The sequence below is a fragment of the Lissotriton helveticus genome, chromosome 6 (assembly GCF_964261635.1).
Source record: "Lissotriton helveticus chromosome 6, aLisHel1.1, whole genome shotgun sequence".
NCBI classification, from domain to species: Eukaryota; Metazoa; Chordata; class Amphibia; order Caudata; family Salamandridae; genus Lissotriton; species Lissotriton helveticus.
Genome location: NC_136067.1, coordinates 1075405111 through 1075431592, shown reverse-complemented (window position 1 = coordinate 1075431592; position 26482 = coordinate 1075405111). Strand labels below are relative to the sequence as shown.

The 26482-nt window shown below is 43.1% G+C and overlaps 1 protein-coding gene across 1 annotated transcript in view; it reads left to right on the top strand.

Moving 5' to 3' along the window:
- THBS2 (thrombospondin 2) overlaps positions 1-26482 on the top strand; it is a 647479-nt gene that overhangs the window by 5770 nt on the left and 615227 nt on the right. Inside the window, exons 2-3 of the mRNA XM_078648724.1 lie at positions 3594-3668; positions 7378-7934. Coding sequence (XP_078504850.1) covers positions 3599-3668; positions 7378-7934 — 627 coding nt within the window. The 5' untranslated portion in view covers positions 3594-3598. The remainder of the gene's footprint in view (positions 1-3593; positions 3669-7377; positions 7935-26482) is intronic.

The following is a 26482-nucleotide window of genomic DNA, read 5'->3' as shown; positions in this document are numbered from 1 at the left end:
AAACTAACATTTTGCAAAGAGGCTGTCTTCTCGTTGTCTTGTCCAGGAGGAGGTGAGGAGCCATCCCCCACCCTGGAAGAGGCCAAGATGATACTAGAATACGGCATGCCCACCCTGGTGGATCCTGTTCCCCCTCCTGTGATAGCTCCTGTCCCGCCCCAGTGATGGCTCCTGTCCAGCCCCAGTGATGGCTCCTGCCCCGCCCCAGTGATAGCTCCTGCCCCGCCCCAGTGATGGCTCCTGTCCCGCCCCAGTGATGGCTCCTGTCCCGCCCCAGTGATGGCTCCTGTCCCGCCCCAGTGTTGGCTCCTGTCCCCCTCCTGTGGTAGTTCCTGTCCCGCCCCAGTGTTGGCTCCTGTACCCCTCCTGTGATAGTTCCTGTCCCCCCTGCCTGTGATAGCTCCTGTCACCCCCCTGTGGTGGATCCTGTCTCTGCCCTGGGTGGCTTCTGTCCCAGTCCTGGAACGGCCCCTGCAGCGAGGGTGAAGTTCTTGATGGGCCTCTTCTCAAAAGGGCTCAGCTCAAATTAATATGGAAAGGTGGGCGAGTAAGTAAGTGAAGGGATGGGTGGATGGCTGGATGAATTAGCGAAAGGGAGAATGCATGAATGAAAGATTGAATAAATGGATAATGAGAGAGGATGGATGGATTGACGAGTGAGAGGAAGGATGGATGAGATAAAATGTAAATAGCTGGATGTATGGGTGGAAGGGTAGCTGGATGATAGATGAGGGGAAAGATAGATGAGGGGAAAGATGGATGGGTGACTGTAAGGATGGATGGATGAGTGGAAAGATGGATGGATGAGTGGAATGATAGATGGATGAGTGGAAGGATGGATGGATGAGTGGAAGGATGGATGGATGAGTGGAAGGATGGATGAGTGGAAGGATGGATGGATGAGTGGAAGGATGGATGGATGAGTGGATGAGTGGAAGGATGGATGGATGAGGGGAAGGGTGGATGGATGAGGGGAAGGATGGATGGAGGAGGGGGAAGGATGGATGGATGAGGGGAAGGATGGATGGAGGGGAAGGATGGATGGAGGGGAAGGATAAAGGGATGAGGGGAAGGATAAATGGATGAGGGGAAGGATAAATGGACAAGGGGAAGGATAAATGGATGGGAAGGATGGATGGATGAGGAGAAGGATGGATGGACGAGGGGAAGGATGGATGGATGAGGGGAAGGATGGATGAGGGGAAGGATGGATGGATGAGGGGAAGGATGGATGAGGGGATGGATGAGGGGATGGATGGATGAGGGGAAGGATGGATGAGGGGAAGGATGGATGGATGAGGGGAAGGATGGATGAGGGGAAGGATGGATGAGTGGAAGGATGGATGAGGGGAAGGATGGATGGATGGATGAGGGGAAGGATGGATGGATGGATTAGGGGAAGGATGGATGGATGGATGAGGGGAAGGATGGATGGATGAGGGGAAGGATGGATGGATGAGGGGAAGGATGGATGGATGGATGAGGGGAAGGATGGATGGATGAGGGGAAGGATGGATGGATGATGAGGGGATGGATGGATGATGAGGGGATGGATGAAAGGATGGATGGATGATGAGGGGAGGGATGGATGGATGATGAGGGGAAGGAAGGAAGGATGGATGGATGGATAATGAGTGGGTGGGTAGAAGGAAGGATGGGTGGGTGGATGGATGATGAGGGGAAGGATGGATGGATGGATGGTGAGTGGGTGGGTGGGTGAAAGGATGGATGGATGGAGAGTGGGTGGGTGGATGGATGGATGGATGGATGGATGATGAGTGGGTGGGTGAAAGGATGGATGGAGAGTGGGTGGGTGAAAGGATGGATGGATGGAGAGTGGGTGGGTGAAAGGATATATGGGTGGAGAGTGGGTGAAAGGATGGATGGATGATGAGTGGGTGGGTGAAAAGATGGCCAGGGCGACTGACGCTGGAATCTGGGGACCACGGTTCGATCCCCGGCTCCGGCGGCAGGTCAGCCCAGCACCATGTGACTCTGGGCAATAGCTCGCTTAATCTTCCCGACGGCCCCCCAGCGCCTAGAGACCCTTACGGGTGATTGTGCGCTTTACAAATGTGGACTTTACTTTTTTACTTTATGAGTGGGTGGGTGGATGGTGGGTGGGTGAAAGGATGGATGAGTGGATTGGATGGTGGGTGGGTGGGTGGGTGAATGGTTGGGTGGATGATGGGTGGGTGGGTGGATGAGTGAAATGATGGATGGGTTGATGGATTGATAAGTGCAAGAGTGAATGAATGTACGTATGAGTGAAAGGGTGGATGTAAGGATAGATGAGTGAGTGAAAGGGAGGGTAGATGGACAAAAGGATGAATAGATGTGTGAAGGAGTGAACTGATAGATGGATGAGTGATAGGGTCAATGGATGGATTCATGAGTGGATGAGTGGGTGGATGGATGGAAGGAAGGATGGCTAAGTGAAAGGGTCGATGGAGAGAGAAAGGGAGGATGGATGGATGACTAAAAGAGTGGATGGGTGGAAGGATTTTAAGTGAAAGGATGGCTGGATTGGTGAAAGGGTAAATGGCTGGATGGATGAGTGAATGGATGGATGGGATGAAGAGTGGATGGATAAGTGTACAGATGGATAGGGTGAAAGGGTGGATGGATGGATAATGGATGGATGAGTGAAAGGATGGATGAAGGGATGGATGAAGGGATGGATGAGTTAAATGATAGATGGAAATGGTTGAATATGTTTGGAAATGGCTGGGCTTAATTATATACTATTGCGCGACCTCTGATGTGTCTGTAAAACTTACCTATTGTCCTGAAGTTTTGTCCTGAATTTTGACCTCCTGTCCTGAATTTGTGTCCTGAATTTTGACCCTTTGTCCTGAATTTTTACACTCACCGTCCTGAATTTGCACCAATGCCAGTTGGTCACCCTAAAGCAGAGTGGTGTGAAGGGGTACCTTCAGGGAGGGTCGGTGTGGCGTCGATTCAGGTCAGGGTCTTTGTCTTGCTCTGTGTGACCCGATCCGATGCCGGAATCTGCGGCCAGACAAACATTTCCAGCACGGACTTGTTTCCAGCGGGATGCTCTGCCTTTGAACGCCGGAGCTCATTGTGTCTGCTGCATTCATTCCTCACACAGGCAGACGTGCGCCCGCCCCGCAGGCGGTCAGGGGAGCTCTCGGGGCGAGAGGAGCCTGGGTACACTGCACTCTGCCGGTCCCGGACCGCTAGTCTGCCACATTCTATCTACTATTTGTAACCTGCGTGGAAGTCAACGTTTCTCTCACAATTCATGTGCGACCTACAAACGAATTTGTGATTTTTCAAAACTTTACAATTACCCTGTTTATGCGAGTAGACCGGATTGAAGCGGCCACGGAAGCAGGTCTTGTGCGGCGCAAACGTGATTTAAAAGGCTCAAGGGGTAGTGGGGTGCTATGTGCAGCTCGGGGGGGGGGGGGGGTATTATTTACACAGCTGGCATTGTGTTCGGCAGATGTGCAGCTTCCAGTCCCAAACCGAGAGCGTTCCTGGCTTTAATTTCAGCATTGTAATCTGTTCTCGCTCTCCAATGGTGATTCTTTGTGTGACTAATGCTGTGTTTGTTTTATGTACAGGAGTTATGCTACAGAGGAGCTGTCTGGTTTGGCTGCCTGTTTTCCTGAGTCTATTGGTTTCTTCGCACGCTCAAGGTAATTCCCAAAACAGCGCCTGTTATTTCCAATAGTCTGCACACTCTAGAGGCCAGCGACACACAGCACACTTGCTGCTGAGACAGCAGAATGGGGTCAGGGCTTAGTTAACGCAAACCATAACTCACATATTTTGCAGCCTAGCCTAATGGCATTTACTAATCAAACCCAGATGTTGTCTGGGCGGCTTTACAGTGCAGAATACCACCGTGGCTGCATATCGACTGTCAAAACATCCATAAATGGAAAACATATTTTTTTTTGCAGTTTAATGGAGCAGGAGCTGGAGCTCTTCACATGAGCACCGGTTACTTTTTTTTTTTAATTTTCGCTACAGGAGAGTACGTAATTTGCCCAGAATCACAATATGGTGAGCTGACACCGAGAATCGAACATGATCAGTTCCAAAGTCGGCAGTTCAGGCCCTAAGGCCACATCGTCTCCCACATCCTAACCAACTCGGCGACACAGTCCTGTTTTAAGAAAGCGATAGTTTTACAATTGTGTGACTTTTCAGTAGTGTTGGTTTGGGACAGAAAATAGGCCTGGGAAACAAAATAAAAGTTGGACCTCCAGTAAATAAGATAGCTAAGAAAAGTGCCCCATGTTTGTAAATTGGGGCAGTTATGAACTTGTAAAGAGATGCTGGTATATGCATTTTGCAAGGTACAGGAGACTGCGTGGATTTGCATTTGCTGCAGGCAACATTATCGTAATCGGGAAAACCAACACAAAAAAATCTGCCCAGCAGACCATAAAACAAGCCCACAAACAGCCAAAAGACCGGTCCACACACAGTGCTTTCAGACCAGCCCATAGGACACCACCTGATTTCCCTCTGGGGAGGGCCCTGCAAATATGTAATTCCAGGCTTTTACCTATAATTATGGTTTTGCCGCATTTGCCAAATAATCTCAACACAGAGCAGTTATTCTCAAAGTAAGGCGGGTGGGGGATGTGGCCCTCTTGACCTTTACATGCCGCACCCTGGTCAACAGCAGCATTGGGCTCCTGTTTTCTGTTTGAGAAATAAGTTAAAATAACATGTAAGACTTTATTTAAAGGTTAATTGAAGTTAAAGAAAGGAAGTAAGGCTATTCTCCACCACTTAATTTTAGAAACATCTTTATTTTTAAAGACTTTGCAGTAAAAGTGTAAAAATATGATAAGGTCTCTTCAAAATTCAAAAAGCATATTTCATTAACACGTAAAACTGTTTCACCTTAGTACATCACATTAAATCAGTGCATTGAGAAGTATTTTCTTTCAAAAGTGATACTTTTCAAACACAAATGTATTAACATTCATTCTTCCTCCCACCCTGACATCAATGTGTTTAGACCGGATTAGTATTATACATGAACAACATTATAGTTTATTAAATCAAACACAGGAGACGGCTTTGAACAATACACATCCTAAAGTCATGTATTTCGACTTCCTTTTATAAGTTATAATGAAGAAAAAGGAGGTAACTAAAAAAAAAACTTTTGCCTAGGATCACACAATTTGGTAAAGTGGGGAAAGAGAGATTCATCACAGGTTTTCTGGTTTCACATTGTGCAATTTAATCACAAGCTGTGTATGCTTTGCTTCCCCTACTCCCACCTTACTGGCACCATCCCCTCAGAGCACCCTGCTCCTGACCACCATCCTACTGGCATCAATAAGGCCCTCGGTCACATCACAGACAACACATTTTAGCCCCTGGGAAAATGTTTGTGAGTACCCATGGCCCAGACAGTATTACCAGAAAAACTAACAAAAAGTGATAGCATCAAAAATATGCATCGTTTTGTCACATGATTTGCCTTCTTTTGCTGCTTCATTTAGTCTTCCGTGTCGATTACTTCGGTGCTCCCTTATTGCATAATTCAAGTGGCCCTGCTCATGGGCTAGTCAGACCCTGACTACCGTTTAAGACATTTCTAATTTTAAGGGAGCAGCAAAACAGTTTGTGACATATCAAAGATATGGTGAACAGCCTTTACAACAAAACTTTTACAACGCACTACCATTACGATGCAACCATTACAGCGCAAAACATTACAACGCATTGTGCTGGGGGGCGCTCTAGGATAGGGAATAGATTTAATTTACTATCCAACACCTTCCCTACTATCCAAGGGGACTGGAGTTGGAATAGTAAATTAAACTATTCACTATCCAGCACCCCAAAGCACTATGCGTTGTAATGGTATGCGTTGTAAAAACTGCGTTGTAACGGCATGCGTGGTAAAAGCATGCGTTGTAACGTCATACATCCCTAAGATATGCATGTCACTTTGACCGCATTTGTAGAAAAAGATATTAAGATCACCCAAATACATAAGGCAACTAATTTTCGATTGAAAATCATCATTCGATTGTTGAAATGAAGCAAAACTGCGTTTCATGCATGTGTCCTTGTTATGTAAAGCCTGGCGTGATGGTGCGTGTTCCTGGAAGAAGAATGCAATGAAACGCATTGTGCCAAGGCGGTGGTTCAAGCCGTGCCCATCAGATCACAGGCTAGGATTATTGCCAATGTGAGAAGGCATGATGGCCATTCATAAAATGAAGCAAACGCGCCCTTTTGATGGCAGCAATTTCGACCTCCTAAAAAAAGGCGCCCAGAGGAAAAGTGTGGGCGCGTTTTTAGGTCATCCGAACCGTCCAACACATGCACCCTAGGGCATTGTGCGCCACTGCTGTAATTCTCAACACAGCCACAGGTTGGTCTGCGCTGTCCCCTTTTGGAACCCTTTATCGCCATATATATTTCCCCACCCACTATTCTTTATTTGCCTTGCCGAACGCACATCTATTCTAATTTCGTGGGAGAAAGGATGGGTGTCTGAGTGTGACGGCCCTGGAACCAGCAAGAGAAAAGGCAAACATTCGTTGCTTGAAACAGTAATTAAAAGATCACACGTTTGCAAGAGGGCAGAACCAAATTACACCCACTTCAGGAAAGTCTCGAAATCGGATTTGTCCGTTTCTCACATGACTCAAATCCACACACTCTGGGCCAGCGTCTGGGGCAATCCTTTTACGGATTTAGCACAAGCCCCCCCCCCCCATCCTTACATAGTACATACGACAGTCATAGCGTTAGTAAGTAATCACAGGGTGACATTCAGCGCTTTATTTAACCATCGAACATATACCCATATATTTCATGGCGTTAAAAACCAATCATGCTTTTGTCAGTGGCACCTTTTCTATTCCTCGGATACTACTATGTCCCCGTCATAATAATGCAGGTGATACAAAACACCACCATAATGAAACGATAAACACACGTATTCTTTTCTAGCATTCATCACGGTGTAACAGAGTGCACCGGTTGATAGGAAGAGAACATAGTTTCCCATTAAAGAGGATGGCAAACTTCCTCGCCTCCTAGGTCGCCTTAATTAAGCGTTATTTAACACTATTTAAAGTTTGTATTAATGAGAATGTATTTACATTTTTGAATCTGAAAGCATGTTTCCCTAATTGTTCGAAATTGCAATCACACTCTATAGTGTAACATCACGGGCCCCACATTTAAGCCTTGTGTTGCAATATGAGAGATACATATATCAGGTCTTCTACTGCACTATCATGTTTTCTCACGTCAATTGCCTCCCACCTACTTGCCCATGTGGATCAGCAAGTATCCTTTAAAGAATCATTTGCACTTGTCTTTCTTCTTTTTAAAGTTTCTATTTTCCTACCATTCCAGATGGCGAAAAAGAAGATGAGACTACCTTCGACTTATTCGAAGTCAGTAACATAAACAGGAAGACTGTAGGAGCGAAACTATTTCGAGGCCAAGACCTCAACTCCCCAGCATACCGTTTCGTTCGCTTTGATCACATACCCCCTGTAAAGAAAGAGGCACTCAAAAGGATTATTTATCTGATGCACCAGAATGAAGGGTTCATACTTACAGCCTGTGTGAAGCAGGACAGGAAATCCAGGGGTACTATTGTGGCTTTGGAGGGCCCGGAGCTCACCCAGAGGCAGTTTGAGCTTGTTTCCAATGGAAGAGCCAACACCATGGACCTTATATATTGGATAGATGGCTCCCAAAATATGATATCTTTGGAGGATGTGGATATCGCCGACTCTCAATGGAAAAATATAACCATACAAGTGACGCCAGATAGTTACAATCTCTACATTGGATGCGACCTCATTGACAGTTTCCCCTTGGAGGAGCCGTTCTATGATCATCTGATTGCTGACAACAGTCGAATGTATGTGGCAAAAGGGTCCATCAGAGAGAACCATTTCCGGGTGAGTAATCAAGAACATGTTTAAATAAGGCAATGCTAAAAGAGCTACTGTGAGACGAGAGGAGGCAGAATGCTATCTTTTAATGTGTAAAAGTATATTGTGAGCAAGTAGTATGTTTGCTTATACAGGAAACATTGATTTAACTAAAGAGACAATGTTAATAACACCGTATCAAGGTTATATCACTCACCTAGAAGCCTTTGTGAGGCAGTTGATGGATTGTGTTGAAATGTTATTATTTTAAGTTTCTAAGCATAACTTGGAGAAAGTATTGAGCGAGTCAGTTTGGCCGGAAGTCTTACTCAATATCAAGATTCATAGAATGCTATGATGACCTAAAGTGAGAAGAGCATGTAGGTGCCATTAAGAGAGCCATGAGTACAGTATGGTGCAGAGCTCCACCTTTCTTTAATCACGATGAAAATTCTCTGAGGCGCAGAATATATCAAGATGCAGAGTCATTGTAATGTAATGTAATTTTGTATTTGTATAGCGCACGTATCACCCCCAGGGAGGTCTCAAGGCGCTTGCACGCATACCGCTGTGGAACCCTTCCTGGCTTTTCCCTGTGAAGTGCCCACTCCTGGGCACCCCCAAGGTGAAGCCAGGCATCCTAGCGTTGTTGGGGCCGTTGTGGAGATTAAGCAAGCTATTGCCCGGAGTTGCAGAGTGGGACCCATGATTAGAATAGGCATGAGGCGAGAATTGTCAGGTCCGGGGGAAATTGAAGGCGGGAATTGAACCCATGTCCCGGGCCAGACCTCTTCATCAGGGTTTGCCGCTTTAACCATTGAGCCACACTTCTCCACTTAAGATTGGGTATAACACCACCCCAGAATGGTCTTCATTCATCGAATAACATGTTGTTTCCCAAATCAAGGCACACATGACTTTACTTTTGAATCTTACTCAAGTGATTTGCTTGTAGGTCGGTTACATTTAAGAAGTCATTAACCAAATATCACATTTCATCTCAGAATAAACTCCAGGCTCAAACAAGCTGCCTATATCAATTGACAGTCTCCATAACATGCTGCAAATAGTGATATCTTTAGGTTGGTGCTATTAATATACAATTTGATATACTGCATAATAGTTGATGATTTGCAGCACTTTGGTGGACATCAAAGCAGAGTTAGCACACGAGGAGCCGAGTCTGTCTCTGGCAGTCAGATAGAAAGAGCTGCGTTGAATTAGTAGAGAAATGTCTTTTATGCGGGTGTGTGTATGGAGACTTTAAATTGTGGAAATAGAGTTTTAAATGGCTTTCTGAAAGGGAGGTGTCATTCCTTTTTCTCTGGGTTATTAAATACTGAAGTATTGGTACACAGTTCAGGCCTCCATCCTCCAAGCTTTGGGTGCTTAATATATAGTTTGTGTCAGGAGTTTGTTGCTTGGATATGACTTTACCTTGAAGTAATGAAAAGACAAGAGGCGTTTGTCAAACCAGGAACAAGTTGGTTTAATTAAACGCAGCAGTTGGGAGAGCAGCAAGAGAGGCATGTCTGAAGGCTGTCGATGTACAGCAGTTTTGTCCAACATCATATACAGTTCTTGAAGTACAACAAACCGATCACACACTCTTCTAAAGCACGTATATCTGGATCTAGTCATGATCTATAAATTCAACCATCTGATAAGGGGACACAGGTGGCTCTCGATTTTTGTGGAGACCTAATGTGGGCCAGTATGTATGTTTTCAGATGTTTGGTGTGGAGAGTGCGTGATCACTGCATGTAGTGTGCATGCTGTGTTCTGATTGGCTGAGGGTTCCTAACTACATGTGATATCTGACTTTTTGGTATTTTGGGATTGCGCAGCCCTTTGGCCAAACGTTTTTTATTGGGACCAATCTCCTCCGACCTTTTGTGATGTACCTATCTGTCTGATCAATCTGGGTTTCCCTCTTTGGCATTTGTCTTCGGGCTAAGTGTAACCCCACCTGTGACACATCAATTGGTGGACTTGAGGTTGATGGGCAGGTCATCTCGAGTGGATTTGACAGCAATGATATGAGTTCGTTATTACATGTACATATAACAATGTGGTCATTTATACAGCACTTGCAGACATTCTCATTATTATGCATGCATTTGTCATGACGTACTTCAACATAATAATTACTGGCATTCACATTGTTATGTGTACATATATTGTAGCATACATTGATATGGCATTCACCGGTATTGACATTATTTGCACATATATTATGGCATACATTGACAACACATTCACTGATATTAACATTCCACCTCTAGTTGAATTTTCAACTACATTGTTCTTCTCATATGTCATTCCAAGCACATTACTTGAGGTTGGGTGTGGGTCTGTTGTGTCTGTTAGCCTTTCTCTAGCTATTTGCATACTGCCTAATTAGAGGTCTGCATTTTTACAGCAATAAACTCCCACTAGTAGTAGGCCACATAATAGTAGTACGAAAATGACAACCGAAATCAATGACGTGCACAGTTTGGTCAACCACAGGTGTATCTTGGAAAAACTATGAATCCAGTCCTGTCCAGGAGCACCTCCCTCCTTCTTCTTGTAGGCTTGTAGAGGATGTAGTGCTTGGATGGCAAGAGCGAGAGTTCAGTTTTTGAGATCATTTCCAGGAATAAACATGAAAACAGGAAGTACCAATCTCGACATGCACTCCACCCTCTCCACCCTCCATTAGGGTCATCAAGTCCAACAGATACAGATGTTGCATCACCATGATAGCATTTAGGCCGAGCTCAGTGTCGTTAATCACCTTCAGTAGTTCCTACCTGTTGTCTTCAACCAGTGAGCGTTTCTTTTGTTTGCACAGTGAAGAAAGTTATGGAACCTCCTGCGTTCACTTGAGTATCAGAAAATAGTCTGAATTCTACCAGAATGTCCTTGTACTGAGCCCAGACAAAATAGTCAGCAGTTCTTCTTCAAGCCTGATGCAACAGAGTTGTTTTCTTCTGTAGCAGAAGATAGAACAACTGAGATAGATCTTCTCCAAGGATGGCCAGCATTGGAGCGTGTATGGTCATGAGGGTGCTGAGGCCCTGCCATCCGGGGACGAGCAGTGCATAGGCAAATTCTTCACATTGCCAGTTTTAATCCATCAATGTGGAGTTGCTCCATTGCAGGTCTGGCATGTGCAGTATTGCTTCACAATTTTAATTGGTACCAAGCAATATTGTTCCTTTGCCTCTGAAACACAAAGAATAGAGTGTAAGATTCTGTACAACTGGGGGTTGCCCTTTCCCTTCCAACAATGTGTACCTATTTATTTTGGTATCCCAGACTTTCTGGCATGAGGTATCTGTGTTGGTGCTGACCCCCTACCATGGGACACATTTTCTCTAGCGTTTTCGAGGTGAATAGCCCTGCACTGGAATTCCTTATCGGGGGCCCATTTGTCATTAAGAAAGGCTACCCCAAATATGTTAAAATCCACCCTGGGGCCAAAGATGAAGGCTAGATCAGATGTAATTTTGCAATGATGTGGTAGTTTTGTTACATCTAAGAACCTCTTTTCTATGAAGTCTTGGTGTCAAACAGGGTCATCCCCTATTGTGCCCCTTCTGCGCAACCTATTTAGCTCCATTTGAATGTAGCTACGTTCAGTAAAAAGGTATAGTGCTGTGGGGTTAGTATCATACCGGGTGATGTTTACTACTGCTCTATCGGGTTCTACTCTATTGGGTTGTATCTTGGCCCTAATCCTACATATGTACAGGTGGATGACATATTTTACTTTTTTGGGGGCTATCTCTTGGGATAAGTAAAGCCTATCTGCACCTATGGCGTGGGGTATCAGCCAACAAATATAACATGACCTGTTCGTGGCTTGGGTGCCCCCGGTGGTCATGTGCTAAAGCGATGTGTTGTGTATGAGTGCACTGTGTAGTGTGTGAGAAATGCTAGTGTTTGGTTCAGTCTAAGAGTAAGTGTAGTGGGAGAGGTCTCTACGCAAGCGCTGCAAGAATGCCGACGTAGGCTCCATGAAACTAGGCAGATTTCCTGCTTCGGAGGGGCACAAGGGCACCCATGCTTGCAAGAGGAGAAATGTCTGCCGTCTGGGTACCAAGGGGTCTCTTAGCTTGATGCAGTGCAAAAAAGAGCCTGTTTGTAAAAAAGTGTACATAAAGGCAGCTTGCAGTCTGTGTTCCTGAACAATTGGGCCTCGTTGAAGTCCTTTTCAGGGTTTCGGCTGATGGGGTGGTGGGCTGCTGTAACTATGGTGCACATGCAGCTCGATTGCTGACATGTTTGGATAAGAGCAGTGGGTTGTAGGTTAGCCTGGAAAAAACACATATTGTTTTACAGTTTTTGGGAAATTCCTGTGCCTCCATTTTAGGGGTATATTCTGTAGCTTCACTATGTGTGAAGATTGTTAGTAGGATACTGGAAGAAAGTGGCAATATGTTTAGGGAATAATGAGGTTAGGTTGCTTTAGGATTATGTTGTGAGTACTTTGGTCCCCCGCTATGACAGGGGAAAGTATTTTACTTTGCTGGCTGCTTCCTTCAAATGTGTGTGTGTGTTTCATTTTATCGGTGTGTGGAGTATCCTTTTGACCTGCATGTGCATTGTGCAATGTGAAGGAAGTGGATGTGTAATGATTTTTAGCGGTTTTGTGGGTAACAACAATGTTTCCATTGTCACGCGCTTGCCCCTGCACGTGGCGTGTAATGAGGTTCTCCCTAATGAAGTTTGGTGATTTGGTTACGTCCTTTTTCTGGGAAGTTCCATTTTAATAGGTTACCTTTGTGCTTCTTTGTGCTGGTTCTATTGTGTGTTTACCTATACTTTTGGGTAATGCTTCTTCTAATTTATTACACTGGATTTAGCCAGGGAGTTGTTTGCGGCCCTTCTGTGGTTCTGCAGGGGAGTGACAGGGATTGTGCTTATTTGCTGTATTTTGACAAGAATCGGGTACACTTTTAGGACTCCTCATGATCGGCCCGATGTGGGTAATGCTAATGGCCATGATGGATTTTCTCTACAGACTGGGTGTCATGCAATTGCTTGCTTTGAAGTTTTGAGGACAACCCTGTCCTAGGTGTGTAGAAATCCTGGCTCCTGACACTGGAACATCTGCCTCATTTTGGAACTGCAGGTTCCCTCCTTTCGTTGAAAACCTTGGGGTTGTTGAGACCTACAGATCTCGGCCAAGGTTGGATGTGGACTAGTGGACCAGGTTGCTAGTTTTTATGAACCATTCGGGGGCCACCCCACCCTCTCATCGGAATTTATCCCTCTGGGAGCATGGCCAGCGAACCCCGCCCGAAGGATCATCAGCAGAGAGAGACCCAGGCCCCTGGGGGCGCCTGGATGGTGAACGCTAGCACGGATTCACGATCAACATAGTTTACTGCTGCCCTAAAGTTGTTCCGCAAATGTAGGTAAGGAAATGTATATGGAAAGGGTATGAAGGGGATATGTCATCTTGGGGGTGATTTTGGACTTACTGGGTTTTTGCATTCTGTGATTGTGCAAGGGTATTGCCTCCCCAGACAGCCGCACCTCCCTGCTGTGGCGGCAGCTGTGGCACTGGTCCTTGTTGGGCTGGGTTCCCTGTTTGCTGCAGCTGTTGCCATGTGCTCAACTAACCACCCAGCCCTTGCTACAGTGGAGTGGCTGTTGCCTGATTTCCCTGAGGTTGATTGTACGATGCATTTACGTTGCGCTGGGCTTGAATTTGGAGATGCGTATTCTGTGGGGGCTTTCCCGGGATTATCCCTCTGTGCTTGTGATATGTTTTTAGGCAACAATAGTTGGACCTGAGGATTCCTCTGTAACAATAGTGGCACTCTGAGATCTGCTGCTTGCCATCCTCTCTACCCTCTGATGCTAGCACTGTGTTGGAACCTTCTGAGGTTCTGCGATTGAGTCTTCTTCAAGCCAGGTGCCACTTGCAGGCTTGTGCCACTGCAGCACTCTTGAGAGCGGTCTTACCCTGTTCTTGGTCATTCCAAGGAGGGCACTGTGTGGGGGTTCGGATGTCCTGGGATTTCACAAGTGTTTGTCCTGTGCTGTAAAATCATTGAAATTGGCATCACATGCAGCGTAAGATGGCGCTGCTTCTTTCTGCCACTCGAGTAGAAGGTTCAGTTAAGCAGCAGCTTCCTCAAAGAGAACAAAAGTTTTCTCATCACGAGCGGTAGCAACCATCCGTAACCGGACGCATTACAAAATCTTACTGGGAAGCAGTCTAGTTTTGGATTTTCCTCACTTGTGCTTTCCAACTTACCACTGGGGAGCACGAAAAACTCTGCGAACAGAGTGGAGTTCACAGTTCAGGCCTAGCCTGCATGTTTATTCTTCTGTATTCTAATATGTTGGTGTTGAATGTTCTCCCCTCAGGCCAGCGGAATGAGTATGCCTTGGTATGTGCATGCCACTCGCGTCAGTGTTTCTCTAGCTTTCTAGCCTTTGTGGGGAATCTAGTTTGCATGTGGTCAAGCGGTGACTTCATGGTGAATTAGGACATTTTTTAAAAGAGTTTTCAAACATTTGACTTTCTCTAGTATAAATAATTCCTAATGCTACTCTGATTGTTGTAAAATTGTATACATGGTTTGTGCCGGCAGCAATGACTAGTTATTGGCTCTGTTCAGGAAAACGATGCATCACATAAAAACACTTAAGAGTAGACAAAGGCAATGCAATCAAATAATAACCTGTAAGAAAGTGCCATGGTTAGTTCAGAACAATACGAGTCACTTTTTAGCAGCAGAATAGCAAATATGTAGTACTGGATTGTGGGAAAAAATGGTTACTATTTCATAGACGCATAAACTTAGTAACAGGGCATAACATTTCAACATAAAGTACAACTGCAAAATTTAACAGCACCTCAACATAAACAATGCATACATTGAAAGCCTTAAATTAAAATAGAACAGAAAAAACTGCAGAAAAAAGAGAGCTAAGTGAGCTAAATAGTCCTTCAGTATCAGCTCGGGGACACAAATAGCAACAATTTGTGCAGAGAAGAAGTGACAACCTGACCATTATCGGTCGTCCCTGGCCAGACACAAACAACATCTTATTCACCACATTCCGAATTTTACCCTACCGTCCAAATTGCACACTATATCACACCCAGGGATAATGTGTACCATCTGTATTTTGCTCAGTCGTGAAAGTGAAGAAGAAAAAAAACAACCCAATATTATACGCTGGGCGTATAAGTACTATCTGTGCCACACCAGCAGCAGTCAAGCAAACTAAACTATAAACTACATTCATCTTCTCTAGAGTGCTGACTAAGAAAAAAGTGATCTACGTGCTTGTCCGAGTTTGACACGTGCCACAATCTGGGACTAAGGATCGTATGTAGTCTCTTACTCTGTGACGGTAGCCTCAGGACGGACATCTGCTTTTAATCAATGATGGCGTCTGTTCACAGATCTTGTTGCGCAGATGTGAATCCATTCGGGCAGGGGTCCATATCCTTTGACAGCAGTCGGGCTCGATAAACCAATCTCTCCTGGCTGGCTCTTCAAAATGTTGCTCGGATTTGATATATTTACCTTGAAAAAATGAAAAGACAAGAGGCATTGGAAACAGAAGAACAAATTGGTTTAATTATCACATTGGAATGCAGAGCAGCAATAGACGCGTGTCTGAAGAGCTCCTCGATGTGCAGAGAATTTGTCTGGCATTGTATACAGTTCGTGAAGTACAATAAACATATTGTACATTCTTGTAGAGCTTGTAAATCTGAGCCTATTCAAGAACCATGAATTCAACCATATGATAAGGGGGCACAGGTAGCGCCCAGCTTTGTGGAGACCTAATGTGGGCCAGTGTGTATGTGTCCAGCTGTTTGGCGTGGGGAGGGCATGATCACTGCGTGTAGTGTGCATACTGTATTCTTATTGTCTGTGTGTTCACAAACGTCTCTTATTGGGGCCAACCTCTTTGGCCAAAACACTTTGGTGTGGCTGCCTCTCTGTGGGATCGATATACATTTTCCTTGTTCGCGCGTTTTCTGTGGGCTAAGTGTAACCCCACCTGTTACCTATCAATCAGCAGGCTTAGGTTTGGGTCACAGGCCCTGTATGACCACGTATCTCTGACTCACTGTTGACGGGGAGGTCATCTCAGGTGGATTTGACAGCAGTGATACAAGTTCGTTCTTACATGTACATATAACATGGCAGTCATTAATATTGCATTTACCAACTTTCTCATTATTATGTGTGCATTTGTCATGGCGTACATCAACATTGTACTTACCAGAATTTACATTGTTATATGTACATATATTGTGGCGTACATTGACATTGCATTCACTGATATTAACAAGTTCCAATTGTCTAATGGTGGGTGTACCCCAGAATTATTTAGCTTTGATTGGATTAATATAATTGGTACTGCAGGCTTTATTGGAGCACTAAGTATATTTTATTGTATTCCCAAAAACATGTGGTAGGAATGTTGATTGAATGGGATCCCATGGTTTGAGAATGGACTTTGTTTTGAAGTTTTTATGAAGGCAGTGAGGAGAATGTTTCCGTAATAAACATTAGGTAAAATGAACGGTCTGATCAGTCTACTTTTTATTGAAGACTTTAACAGTCTTGTGATCAGTAAGTCTCAGCAGTAGTTTACATCAGTTGTGCAAGATGATGTTTGAATTAGGTTTTTGTGATGAATACAATGCATAATCTGCACTATTTGAGTTCTGATTAGAAGGGGACCAAAAGAGCCAACCCAACACATATCACTTGGATGGAACATGATGACGATTCATTAATAAATGTTTCCTTATTTTAATTTTTTTCTGTAAACCCTCTTTCTTTTACCTATGCCAGTATTGTCATCAAGTAGTGGAATCTCTGTTACATCTTGGCAAGAAACACATGTCTGCTTCTTTTGTCCAATAAAAGAACAGCTATGTATCATTAGTATGTTTAAGTTTGTCTTGAATTATATGATGACATCAGTTGTGGTCCCACAGTAATATTTAACATGTTGCTGAGACAACTGATCTTGGAGTAAGAATTAGAACTACTGCATTTGCTTTTTAAATTGTTAATTTTTTAAACTTAACAATGTAACAATTAAATGGTGAAAGACAAGTGTCATGCTTGCCAGAAACCTTTATCCATGTTCTTAGTTGTTTTAGGATTACACCATGGCAAATATTGTCAAACGTCATTCTCACATTCATCAGTGTATCAAAACACTACTATCCAAAGACCTAAGGAGACTTTCCCTAACACCAAGAATGGTGTGCTTATTGCCAAGCTCATGTCTCAACTCTGCCTGATTGTGCTGCGAGGGCCAGGTTTTAGAGGTGGATGTGTATCAAAAGACAACCTCCGATATCTGTAGGAAATGCAAAATCAAACAGATGAATTTGTTCCACCATAAGGGTACTGTGGCAGTTGAAATTCCACTGTTAGATTCATTTCCGGATTCCTCTCTTGTCCTTAAAACCTTAAAATCTAAAGACTTTTCATTAATACCCAAATTTAAGTTTTTCCTAAAATGGCTATTCATTTATACCTGGTCTTGCTATGGCTTGAAGTTTTCTCTTTTTACAGTATGGAATTAGTTAAGATGTGTCATAACAGGCTGCATATTGATAGCTATGAGTTTTTGTTAGAATAGGAGTGATGTTGGCATGCTGAGGGCTTGATGTTCTATTTGATTTGGGAAGCATTCCTATATATTTTAGATGAAAATTGTTTAGGGAGAACTAGCAATGTCCCAGGAGATGTTGTGGTGGTAAGGATCTAGTGTAGTCAAGGAATGCCTTGCTGTGTTTATGAGTTTGCTAGTTTTGCTTTGGTAGTACACTGAACATTACCTAATGGAAGCCACATTTTATAACTGTATGCTTATGAATACCCATACCCTTAGATAGTTGTCAATTCATATTTGGTGGGTGTTTATGCTGTCCATTAACATAGGCTTGAGCTTTCGCTGATACTTTGAATGGGGTGATCTATGGTAAAAACTCTGCTTTTGGCAATGGCTTAGCCATTTAATAGAGAGTGTTAAGGCAAATTGTAAAACAAATAGTTACGAGGATTGAATTAGTACCTCAATAACACTTTCGCAGAAATTGGTGAAATCTCAATTAATTTCTTTAAACATGTGAAAAACGTCTAAGATAACAATGCCATTGCCTTTGACAGAAAAAGTGCTGCACAAGTTTAGGCACTGTCTTTCAAAGTATTAATGCAGGGATGATAGAATTTTACATGGGAATTGAGAAACTAGCATTGTTTTCCAAAGGCAAGCTTAATCATTTTGAATGTGTAAATATAAACAATTGAGTATAAGCCCTTAAGGTGCAGATGTAGACAGGAGCAGTACCTGGTCTTGAGAGCTCTTTCCTCGTGTAACTGGCCAGTTAAAAAATATGTGACACACTGCTGACAGCTTGTTGAATGACAGTCATCTCTAGGTAGGTAATTATCACATTCTTCTGAGTTTTACTACATATTTGTCAGATAGGGCTGAAGTTAAAACAGTTTTGCATACCGATTTGTTACTTAGGTGCTGAAAAACAATTTCCAATGCTTGATGGATATAATCAGAAAGGTGGGAAATTTTCAAATGTATATTGAACTTATGACAGTGGAAGTATGCTAATATGGATAATCACTGAACCTTACAAAATTGGGGACATGAGCAGAAAGTGCTTGTGCCTAACCCTGTCAAATGCAGTAAATAGCCTCAAAGATCTCCATTGGTGAAAATTCCAAACAATGTGCACAATGTCTCATACAACAAGCATTTACAATGCAATAGGTCTCGCAGCATTAAAGTTTGAGCTATTGGCATTGTATATTACAATGTGTTGCATTAATTTGTTATCAAACTCTGAATTGTTTTATAAAGATTGATTGCAAACTGTCAAATGTTCTTGAATAGTAAGCAACGTTGTGAATAATATTGTTTGCTAGTCATCCTTGGGTACCAGAGTACTTCACCTGAGGCAGAGGTATTATCTTTAGACTACAGGTACCGGTGCCGCTTGAGCTAGAAACAGGGCCAGCCACTCACTACTCTGCACTCACTACTCACCACTCACTACTCTGCACTCACTACTCACTACTCTACTCACTACTCACCACTCACCACTCACTACTCACTACTCACCACTCACTACTCAGTACTCTACTCACTACTCTACTCACAACTCTGCACTCACTACTCTGTACTCACTACTCTGCACTCACTACTCTGCACTCACTACTCTGCACTCACTACTCTGCACTCACTACTCTGCACTCACTACTCACTACTGTGCACTCACTACTCACTACTCTGCACTCACTACTCTACTCACTACTTTACTCACTACTCTACTCACTACTCTGTACTCACTACTCTGCACTCATTACTCACTACTTTACTCACTACTCACTACTCTACTCACTACTTTGCACTCATTACTCACTACTCTGCACTCACTACTCACTACTCTACTCACTACTCTACTCACTACTCTACTCACTACTCTGCACTCACTACTCTGCACTCACTACTCTGCACTCACTACTCTGCACTCACTACTCTGCACTCACTACTCTACTCACTACTCTACTCACTACTCTACTCACTACTCTACTCACTACTCTGCACTCACTACTCACTACTCTGCACACTCACTCTGCACTCACTACTCTGCACACTCACTCTGCACTCACTACTCTGCACTCACTACTCTGCACTCACTACTCACTACTCTGCACTCACTACTCTGCACTCACTACTCTGCACACTCACTCTGCACTCACTACTCACTACTCTGCACACTCACTCTGCACTCACTACTCTGCACACTCACTACTCTGCACACTCACTACTCTGCACTCACTACTCTGCACTCACTACTCACTACTCTGCACTCACTACTCACTACTCTGCACTCACTACTCTGCACACTCACTCTGCACTCACTACTCTGCACTCACTACTCTGCACTCACTACTCTGCACTCACTACTCACTCGGCACTCACTACTCTGCACACTCACTCTGCACTCACTACTCTGCACACTCACTCTGCACACACTACTCTGCACACTCACTCTGCACTCACTACTCTGCACTCACTACTCTGCACTCACTACTCACTACTCTGCACACTCACTCTGCACTCACTACTCTGCACACTCACTCTGCACTCACTACTCTGCACACTCACTCTGCACTAACTACTCTGCACTCTGCACTCACTACTCTGCACACTCACTCTGCACTCACTACTCTGCACTCACTACTCTGCACTCACTACTCTGCACTCACTACTCACTCGGCACTCACTACTCTGCACACTCACTCTGCACTCACTACTATGCACACTCACTCTGCACTCACTACTCTGCACACTCACTCGGCACTCACTACTCTGCACTCACTACTCACTACTCTGCACACTCACTCTGCACTCACTACTCTGCACACTCACTCTGCACTCACTACTCTGCACACTCACTCTGCACTCACTACTCTGCACACTCACTCTGCACTCACTACTCTACACACTCACTCTGCACTCACTACTCTGCACTCACTACTCTGCACTCACTACTCTGCACACTCACTCTGCACTCACTACTCTGCACACTCACTCTGCACTCACTACTCAGCACTCACTACTCTGCACTCACTACTCACTACTCTGCACTCACTACTCTGCACACTCACTCTGCACTCACTACTCTGCACTCACTACTCTGCACTCACTATTCTGCACTCACTACTCACTCGGCACTCACTACTCTGCACACTCACTCTGCACTCACTACTCTGCACACTCACTCTGCACTCACTACTCTGCACACTCACTCGGCACTCACTACTCTGCACTCACTACTCACTACTCTGCACACTCACTCTGCACTCACTACTCTGCACACTCACTCTGCACTCACTACTCTGCACACTCACTCTGCACTCACTACTCTACACACTCACTCTGCACTCACTACTCTGCACTCACTACTCACTTGCTTCTTTTTAGTTCCATCTTTAGTGCCCTTTAGTATTCGGTGGTTCCGTGCAACAAGGGTAAGAACACCGCCTTCATATGTTAGGAGCCTGAGCTCCTAACATATCTTCACTAAAGGGTCGGGTCTGGTATATCACAAGCTGAGGGGTCCGTTTTCTAGAGGTACGCGTGGTGGCTTGGGTATGATTTGCGATGGGCAACGTTTTATTAACTTACGAGAGTAGCGTCACCAAGTTTTAAAATGTTAATACCCACAGGGCGAGACGTTTCTACTCCTTCACGCCGACAACTCTTTGGTACCCCGGGGGTGTCAACTAGAGCTCAATTCTGTTTTTCGTGAGAAGTCCTGCCTCCTCGTGCTTCTGTCAGTCAGGCCCTCGAGCGCGCTCTCGTTTCTCCTCCCTCCTCCCGCAAGCTCGGCCCCTGCCTCCCACCGCTTTCCTCGGCAAGCCGCTCGGTGAGTCCCCCCTGCAGTCGGTGGAAACGCACTGCAGCTGCCCCACTCCCCGCGCCTCTCGATGTGAGCCTCCCGGCGGAGCTCGCTCGCTCGCTCTCCCGGTTACATTTCCGTGGGATCTGTTCCTTCTGCAGATCTGAGCGCGCATCCGGTTCGGCGCCGCTGCAAAGGTAAAGCCGCAGCCGGAGCTTGGGAGGGAGCTGGGCTGGTGTTCGGGGAGCAAGGATAGACGAGGGATTGCCCCAGGGGTGGAGGCGGGAAAAGAGGACACACGCAATGTAAATAAATCCACTTACCGTCATCTGCAATTTCACGAAGCACTTGATGTGTGTATGCGCATGCGTGTGTGCTTCACAGGAGACAGCGCCTGGCCGCAGCGCTCGTTCGCGTGCGCGTGTCACTTTCAAATCGCCTCCAAGGCGATGCGCGCGGCCAGGACTGTCTCCTGGGAAGCACACATGCCGACAAAAGGGGCTCGGCGGAGACGCGCTTCGCGCGGCTAGCCGAGACCTAAAAATGAAGACCTGTGAAAGCAAGGAATGGGACAGCTGTGCAAGAGGTAAAGGAAAGGATATACCACCATGAAATTGAAGGTCCAGGAGAAAAAAAATCTCCATGGGGAAAATTGTTTCAGTATGAGGAAGACGTTACCTGTGGAAATGCACATCTCCACATTGCTTAATAATGCAGATTTATAAATTTGAGAATATTTTGCAAAATTGGAGTAAACTTTTTTTTTAAAATTTTTTATTGAGAGTTCATAGACACAAATATAAGATACAGAGTACATATAAATCTCATTATAAAATTTCAACTATACAAAGTACATACATGGCAAACTTCAAATACTCCATAATGTAAACACAGTTTCTGATCGTTAGACAAAAAGATTCCTTTAAAGTGCAATGAGCAATATACAAAAAAAGAAAGAGACCCCAAGCGATTTGACAAACAAATTATGACCCAGATCATACCTTAAAAAATTTTTTTTTTTAGGAAATGTGGAAATTAATACCAGAAGGGCTGTCATTCAAACACACTCCAATATTTCTCATATTCTTTCACTGCCCCTGATCTTAATACATGTTTCTTTTCCATCCCTTGTATCTTTGATACTTTAAATCTCCATGCATTAAAAGTCGGTACTTTATCTGTTTTCCACAGTTGCAGGATAAGGGATCTTGCTACAAAGGCTGCTATAAATAAGGTTTCATAATGGGCAGAAAGAACAGAGGAGCAACCAAAAACAGCAATAGATTCGTTAATCGAGATTTGGGCATCTATTGTATTTCTGAGATATTTTTCAATATCCTTCCATAAATTCCGTATTTTTGAGCATTCCCATAAAATTTGTGTTACCAGTTGCCCTTTTCCTCACATCGGAAGCACTTATCTTCTACTTGGGGATATATGTTATGGAGAAAATAAGGTGTTCTATAAATCAACCATTTGGAGAAAAATTGCATCCGTTTAAAATTAGCACCTCGGAATATAGTTTTGTTATATTTATTCAATTTATCCCAGGTTGATTCATTAATATCTATGTCTTCTCTTTTCCTCCATCTCTCCCTAATCTTTTCATACAGAGGGGGTGGTTTGTCCTCGTTAAAGATTTTATCCAAGTACTAATCTTCCTCTGTATGGGACCATTTAGGGCTTCACTTATAGAGGGTTTGTACAAAAAAGTACCCATATCTAATTTGGACAATATAGCATAAAGTCGAATAAAGGACCATTTTAAAATTGTGTTAGAATGTTGAAGCCCCATTTCAATTTCTTCCCAGGTTTTCCAACTATTCCCCACAATGAAATCCTGGATTTCATCATATCCGTTTTCTTTCCAAAGTCTCAATGTATTTTTATCCAAAATGCCCATCTCTCCTGTGTGTAAATTCATAAGTCTAGTTGAGCCGTTTATTCTTAATATGTCATAATATTTCAGGAGCTGGGCTCTTTGTTTGAATAACCATTGTAGGGTATTATATCGTACTTTCTTAGGGTACTTGGTCACTCTTACTGGGTCAATAATATTGAGTTCTATTAAGATCTTTTTCATAAAAAAATTGTCTGCCTCTTGGTCATCTAGAAAAAAAAATCTAAAACTGTTATGTGCAAATGTCGCATATTAGTAGTCTAATATTTGGCAAAATTGGAGTAAACTTGTATACCAACGACAGTCATAGATTTCTGGGAGTAATCCAGAATTCCTTATCAATCCGATAAAAGTCAGAAACTTATTCCAAAAAAACCCCTACAGATGTAGATCTCTAACTATTCTAACCCCGTCTTTGAAAAGGGGTGCCTGAAGGAGACAATTTAAAATGCCTGCCTGCCATCAGCAGGATTGTGACCAAAATGCCACATTATGCTGTTTGTCCATAATTTTTTGGATCCTCAACATACTATGAATTGTTTGCTCATTGTCAATAAATGATTATTTTTCACAGTCAATTTAATTTCAAACATTGGAGTTCCTTTTTCAGGCTTTTGTGGCCTCTCCTCAACCCAGTTTCAGCAAAAAGCAAATTTACAGCGATTCTAACAGGTAGTTTGGTGGCTGATTTAATTTCCTGTTAATCAATGATGCAGTGCATTCAAGTGTAGTTTTTGTCACCAAATAAACAACTTATTACAATGAACTGCAGTACACACACTTTATAGAATTAAATTGGCCTTTTTTTGGGAGAGTAGATAGGCTGAAATCAATATTGCAGAACCACAGACAATTAAAGAATCAGGGTTAGCAACGTATGTTACATCTTTCATTATTGGGTCTTTTTTTACCAATGTATGTGAACATAAAAGAAAGGCACAGAGAACATTTCCCCCTCTATAATTAATGCAAAGTTCAGTGCTTTCAACATCATCAATTAATCACAGCCCCAGATTTGGCTATAGCCTCCTGCATCTGATAACCCAAAAAGGCCAGGAAGAACTTCAATTAGACATTATACATGTAAATTTGAGTGAAAGATCATTAGAGTTACAAGGACATTAGTTTACCCACCACCCAGCTCCCCTGTACTTGAAGAAAGTGCCCTGCCCGAAACTCATGAATGATTAGTTATTTGAATGAAAAAATAAAAGACATGTGGCACAGACTGCGTCCCAAACGCATACATTGTTTTGTGTATGATCTTTTGCAATAGGAATTGAATTTATGTGCTTTAGGGAGTATCCCCTAATAAAAGCTAGTATCAGAGTGGACTATCTTCCCACTATGATTTAATGTGTTGAAGTTGTATTACTTGTCTTTGAGAGTTGCATCTTTATGTACCAAAGATACTCATTGATGGACACAAACTTGTGCGAACTGTAAACATCACATTTGCAGATTATATGCCAATGTAATGCCAGTTTGTCGCTTGCCCTTTAATGAGCAAATTGGCATTCTCAGGTCCCCAAAGATTGTTTCCTTTTCTCGTCAGCTTGTTCAGAAACATCTCTAAAGTACCAACATATAAATTCTCACTTGTTCTAGATGAAATCCACAGAGAAATAATGAACCTGTTTCTCTCAAAAGCATCATAAAGAATACACAAGATTTGAGGGCTGCAGACATGATCAATTTATGTTGAATTATTTTGTTTTCGCTAGGAGTTGATACAATGAGCATGAACTTCCCATAAAAAGAGTTATTATTTTTGTCAATTTCCATCTAAAACAAACATCTTTCTTGCATTATAAATAGTGGATTTTAAAGTTACCCACATTTGGGAGTTTTAAAATTAATTTTCAGTAATTTAATTATAATAATTCAATTAAAATGGGCTCCAATAGGAATATAATTATTAGTTCCCTTACTTTGAAGCAGTGGTTGTTTTTGATAAGATTTTAGGATATTAAACCATGTCAGAATGTTACATCTAACTGTGAAACTCATTCTGGTAGCCATTTAACAGTGTGTACCAACATGCACAAAATACTTTCGGGAAATGTAGAATGCAGAGTTCAGTCTCACACAAACTTATATCTATGAATTGAAAACATAAACAGTGTAACAGGGATCTGAAATTGTCCTTGACTACAACACTGATAAATGACTACTTTCTCTTAAAAGAACATTATTATTTCCCATTTAAGGGTAAAAATCTCATAACGATCATTTGAAAATAAGTAAAGGATGACGAACAATAGTTATTTCTGAATCTATTTTGACAACCTAATAAAGACACATTAGTTAAATATTTACACAAGAGCTAGCCATCTCCTTAAACTATAGGAAACTTAGCTGCATCATTACTATATATGAATATGCATATAGAAAAATTATTATTACTCAATGAGAGCCATCACATAATGGAACACATATTTTAGTGTCAGCCCTGGTTCACAGTTAAAGGAAAAAGGAGATGAAGTAATTTTTTCCGTAGGGATTAAAATGTTAGAACTAATGCAATGTTGTCATCTATGACTAGTAAGTGCCAACTAAGGGTCTGATTTTCTGTTTCTGGAATCAAAATACAACTCAGATCCTTAGTTGAACTTTCTTTGACCATTTGCAAATTATAAATCAATTTTATTTCGTTCCCCCAATTCATCACAAAAAATAACGATTAAGCCAAATGGAGAAGGGATAACTTTGAGGCACATGGACGTCTTATTTGCACAGCTGCAGTAGTCACACGTGAGAAAGTGGATTATTATCTGGGAAAGACCTCCACAAGTAATATTGCTCATATCCTTGTTTGGTCTGGTGCAGGTGTCAGTAATTTAACCTTGAGCTCCACCTCTGGTAGTTACGGCACAGAGCTGTCAAGTTTAACTTAATAAAATGTGTAAAGCATATGGAGGACTAAAACTGTGACAGTGGCTGAGGCTAGATCGTTATCAGATGAAGTCCCAGTGAAGCTGATGACTTTTAGTGGGAAAGTGTGAGAAGTTGGCCTGTACATGGTGTCCACTAATTAAAGTGGGCACCTTGCACCAGTCCAAAAACCCCTTATGGCGATTTAAGAGGTCAAAGATAACCTTAGAAAGCTATCCAAGTGGTAACTGTGGAGAGCAGCCTTCAGGCTTAGTCTTGAAGGAATGTTAAGCAGCTTGGTTTATCAGATTGCAACCTTATAGTATGAGTTAAATGAAAGGAGAACCACAAAGTAGTTATAAAAATGTATACTTATTAGTATAA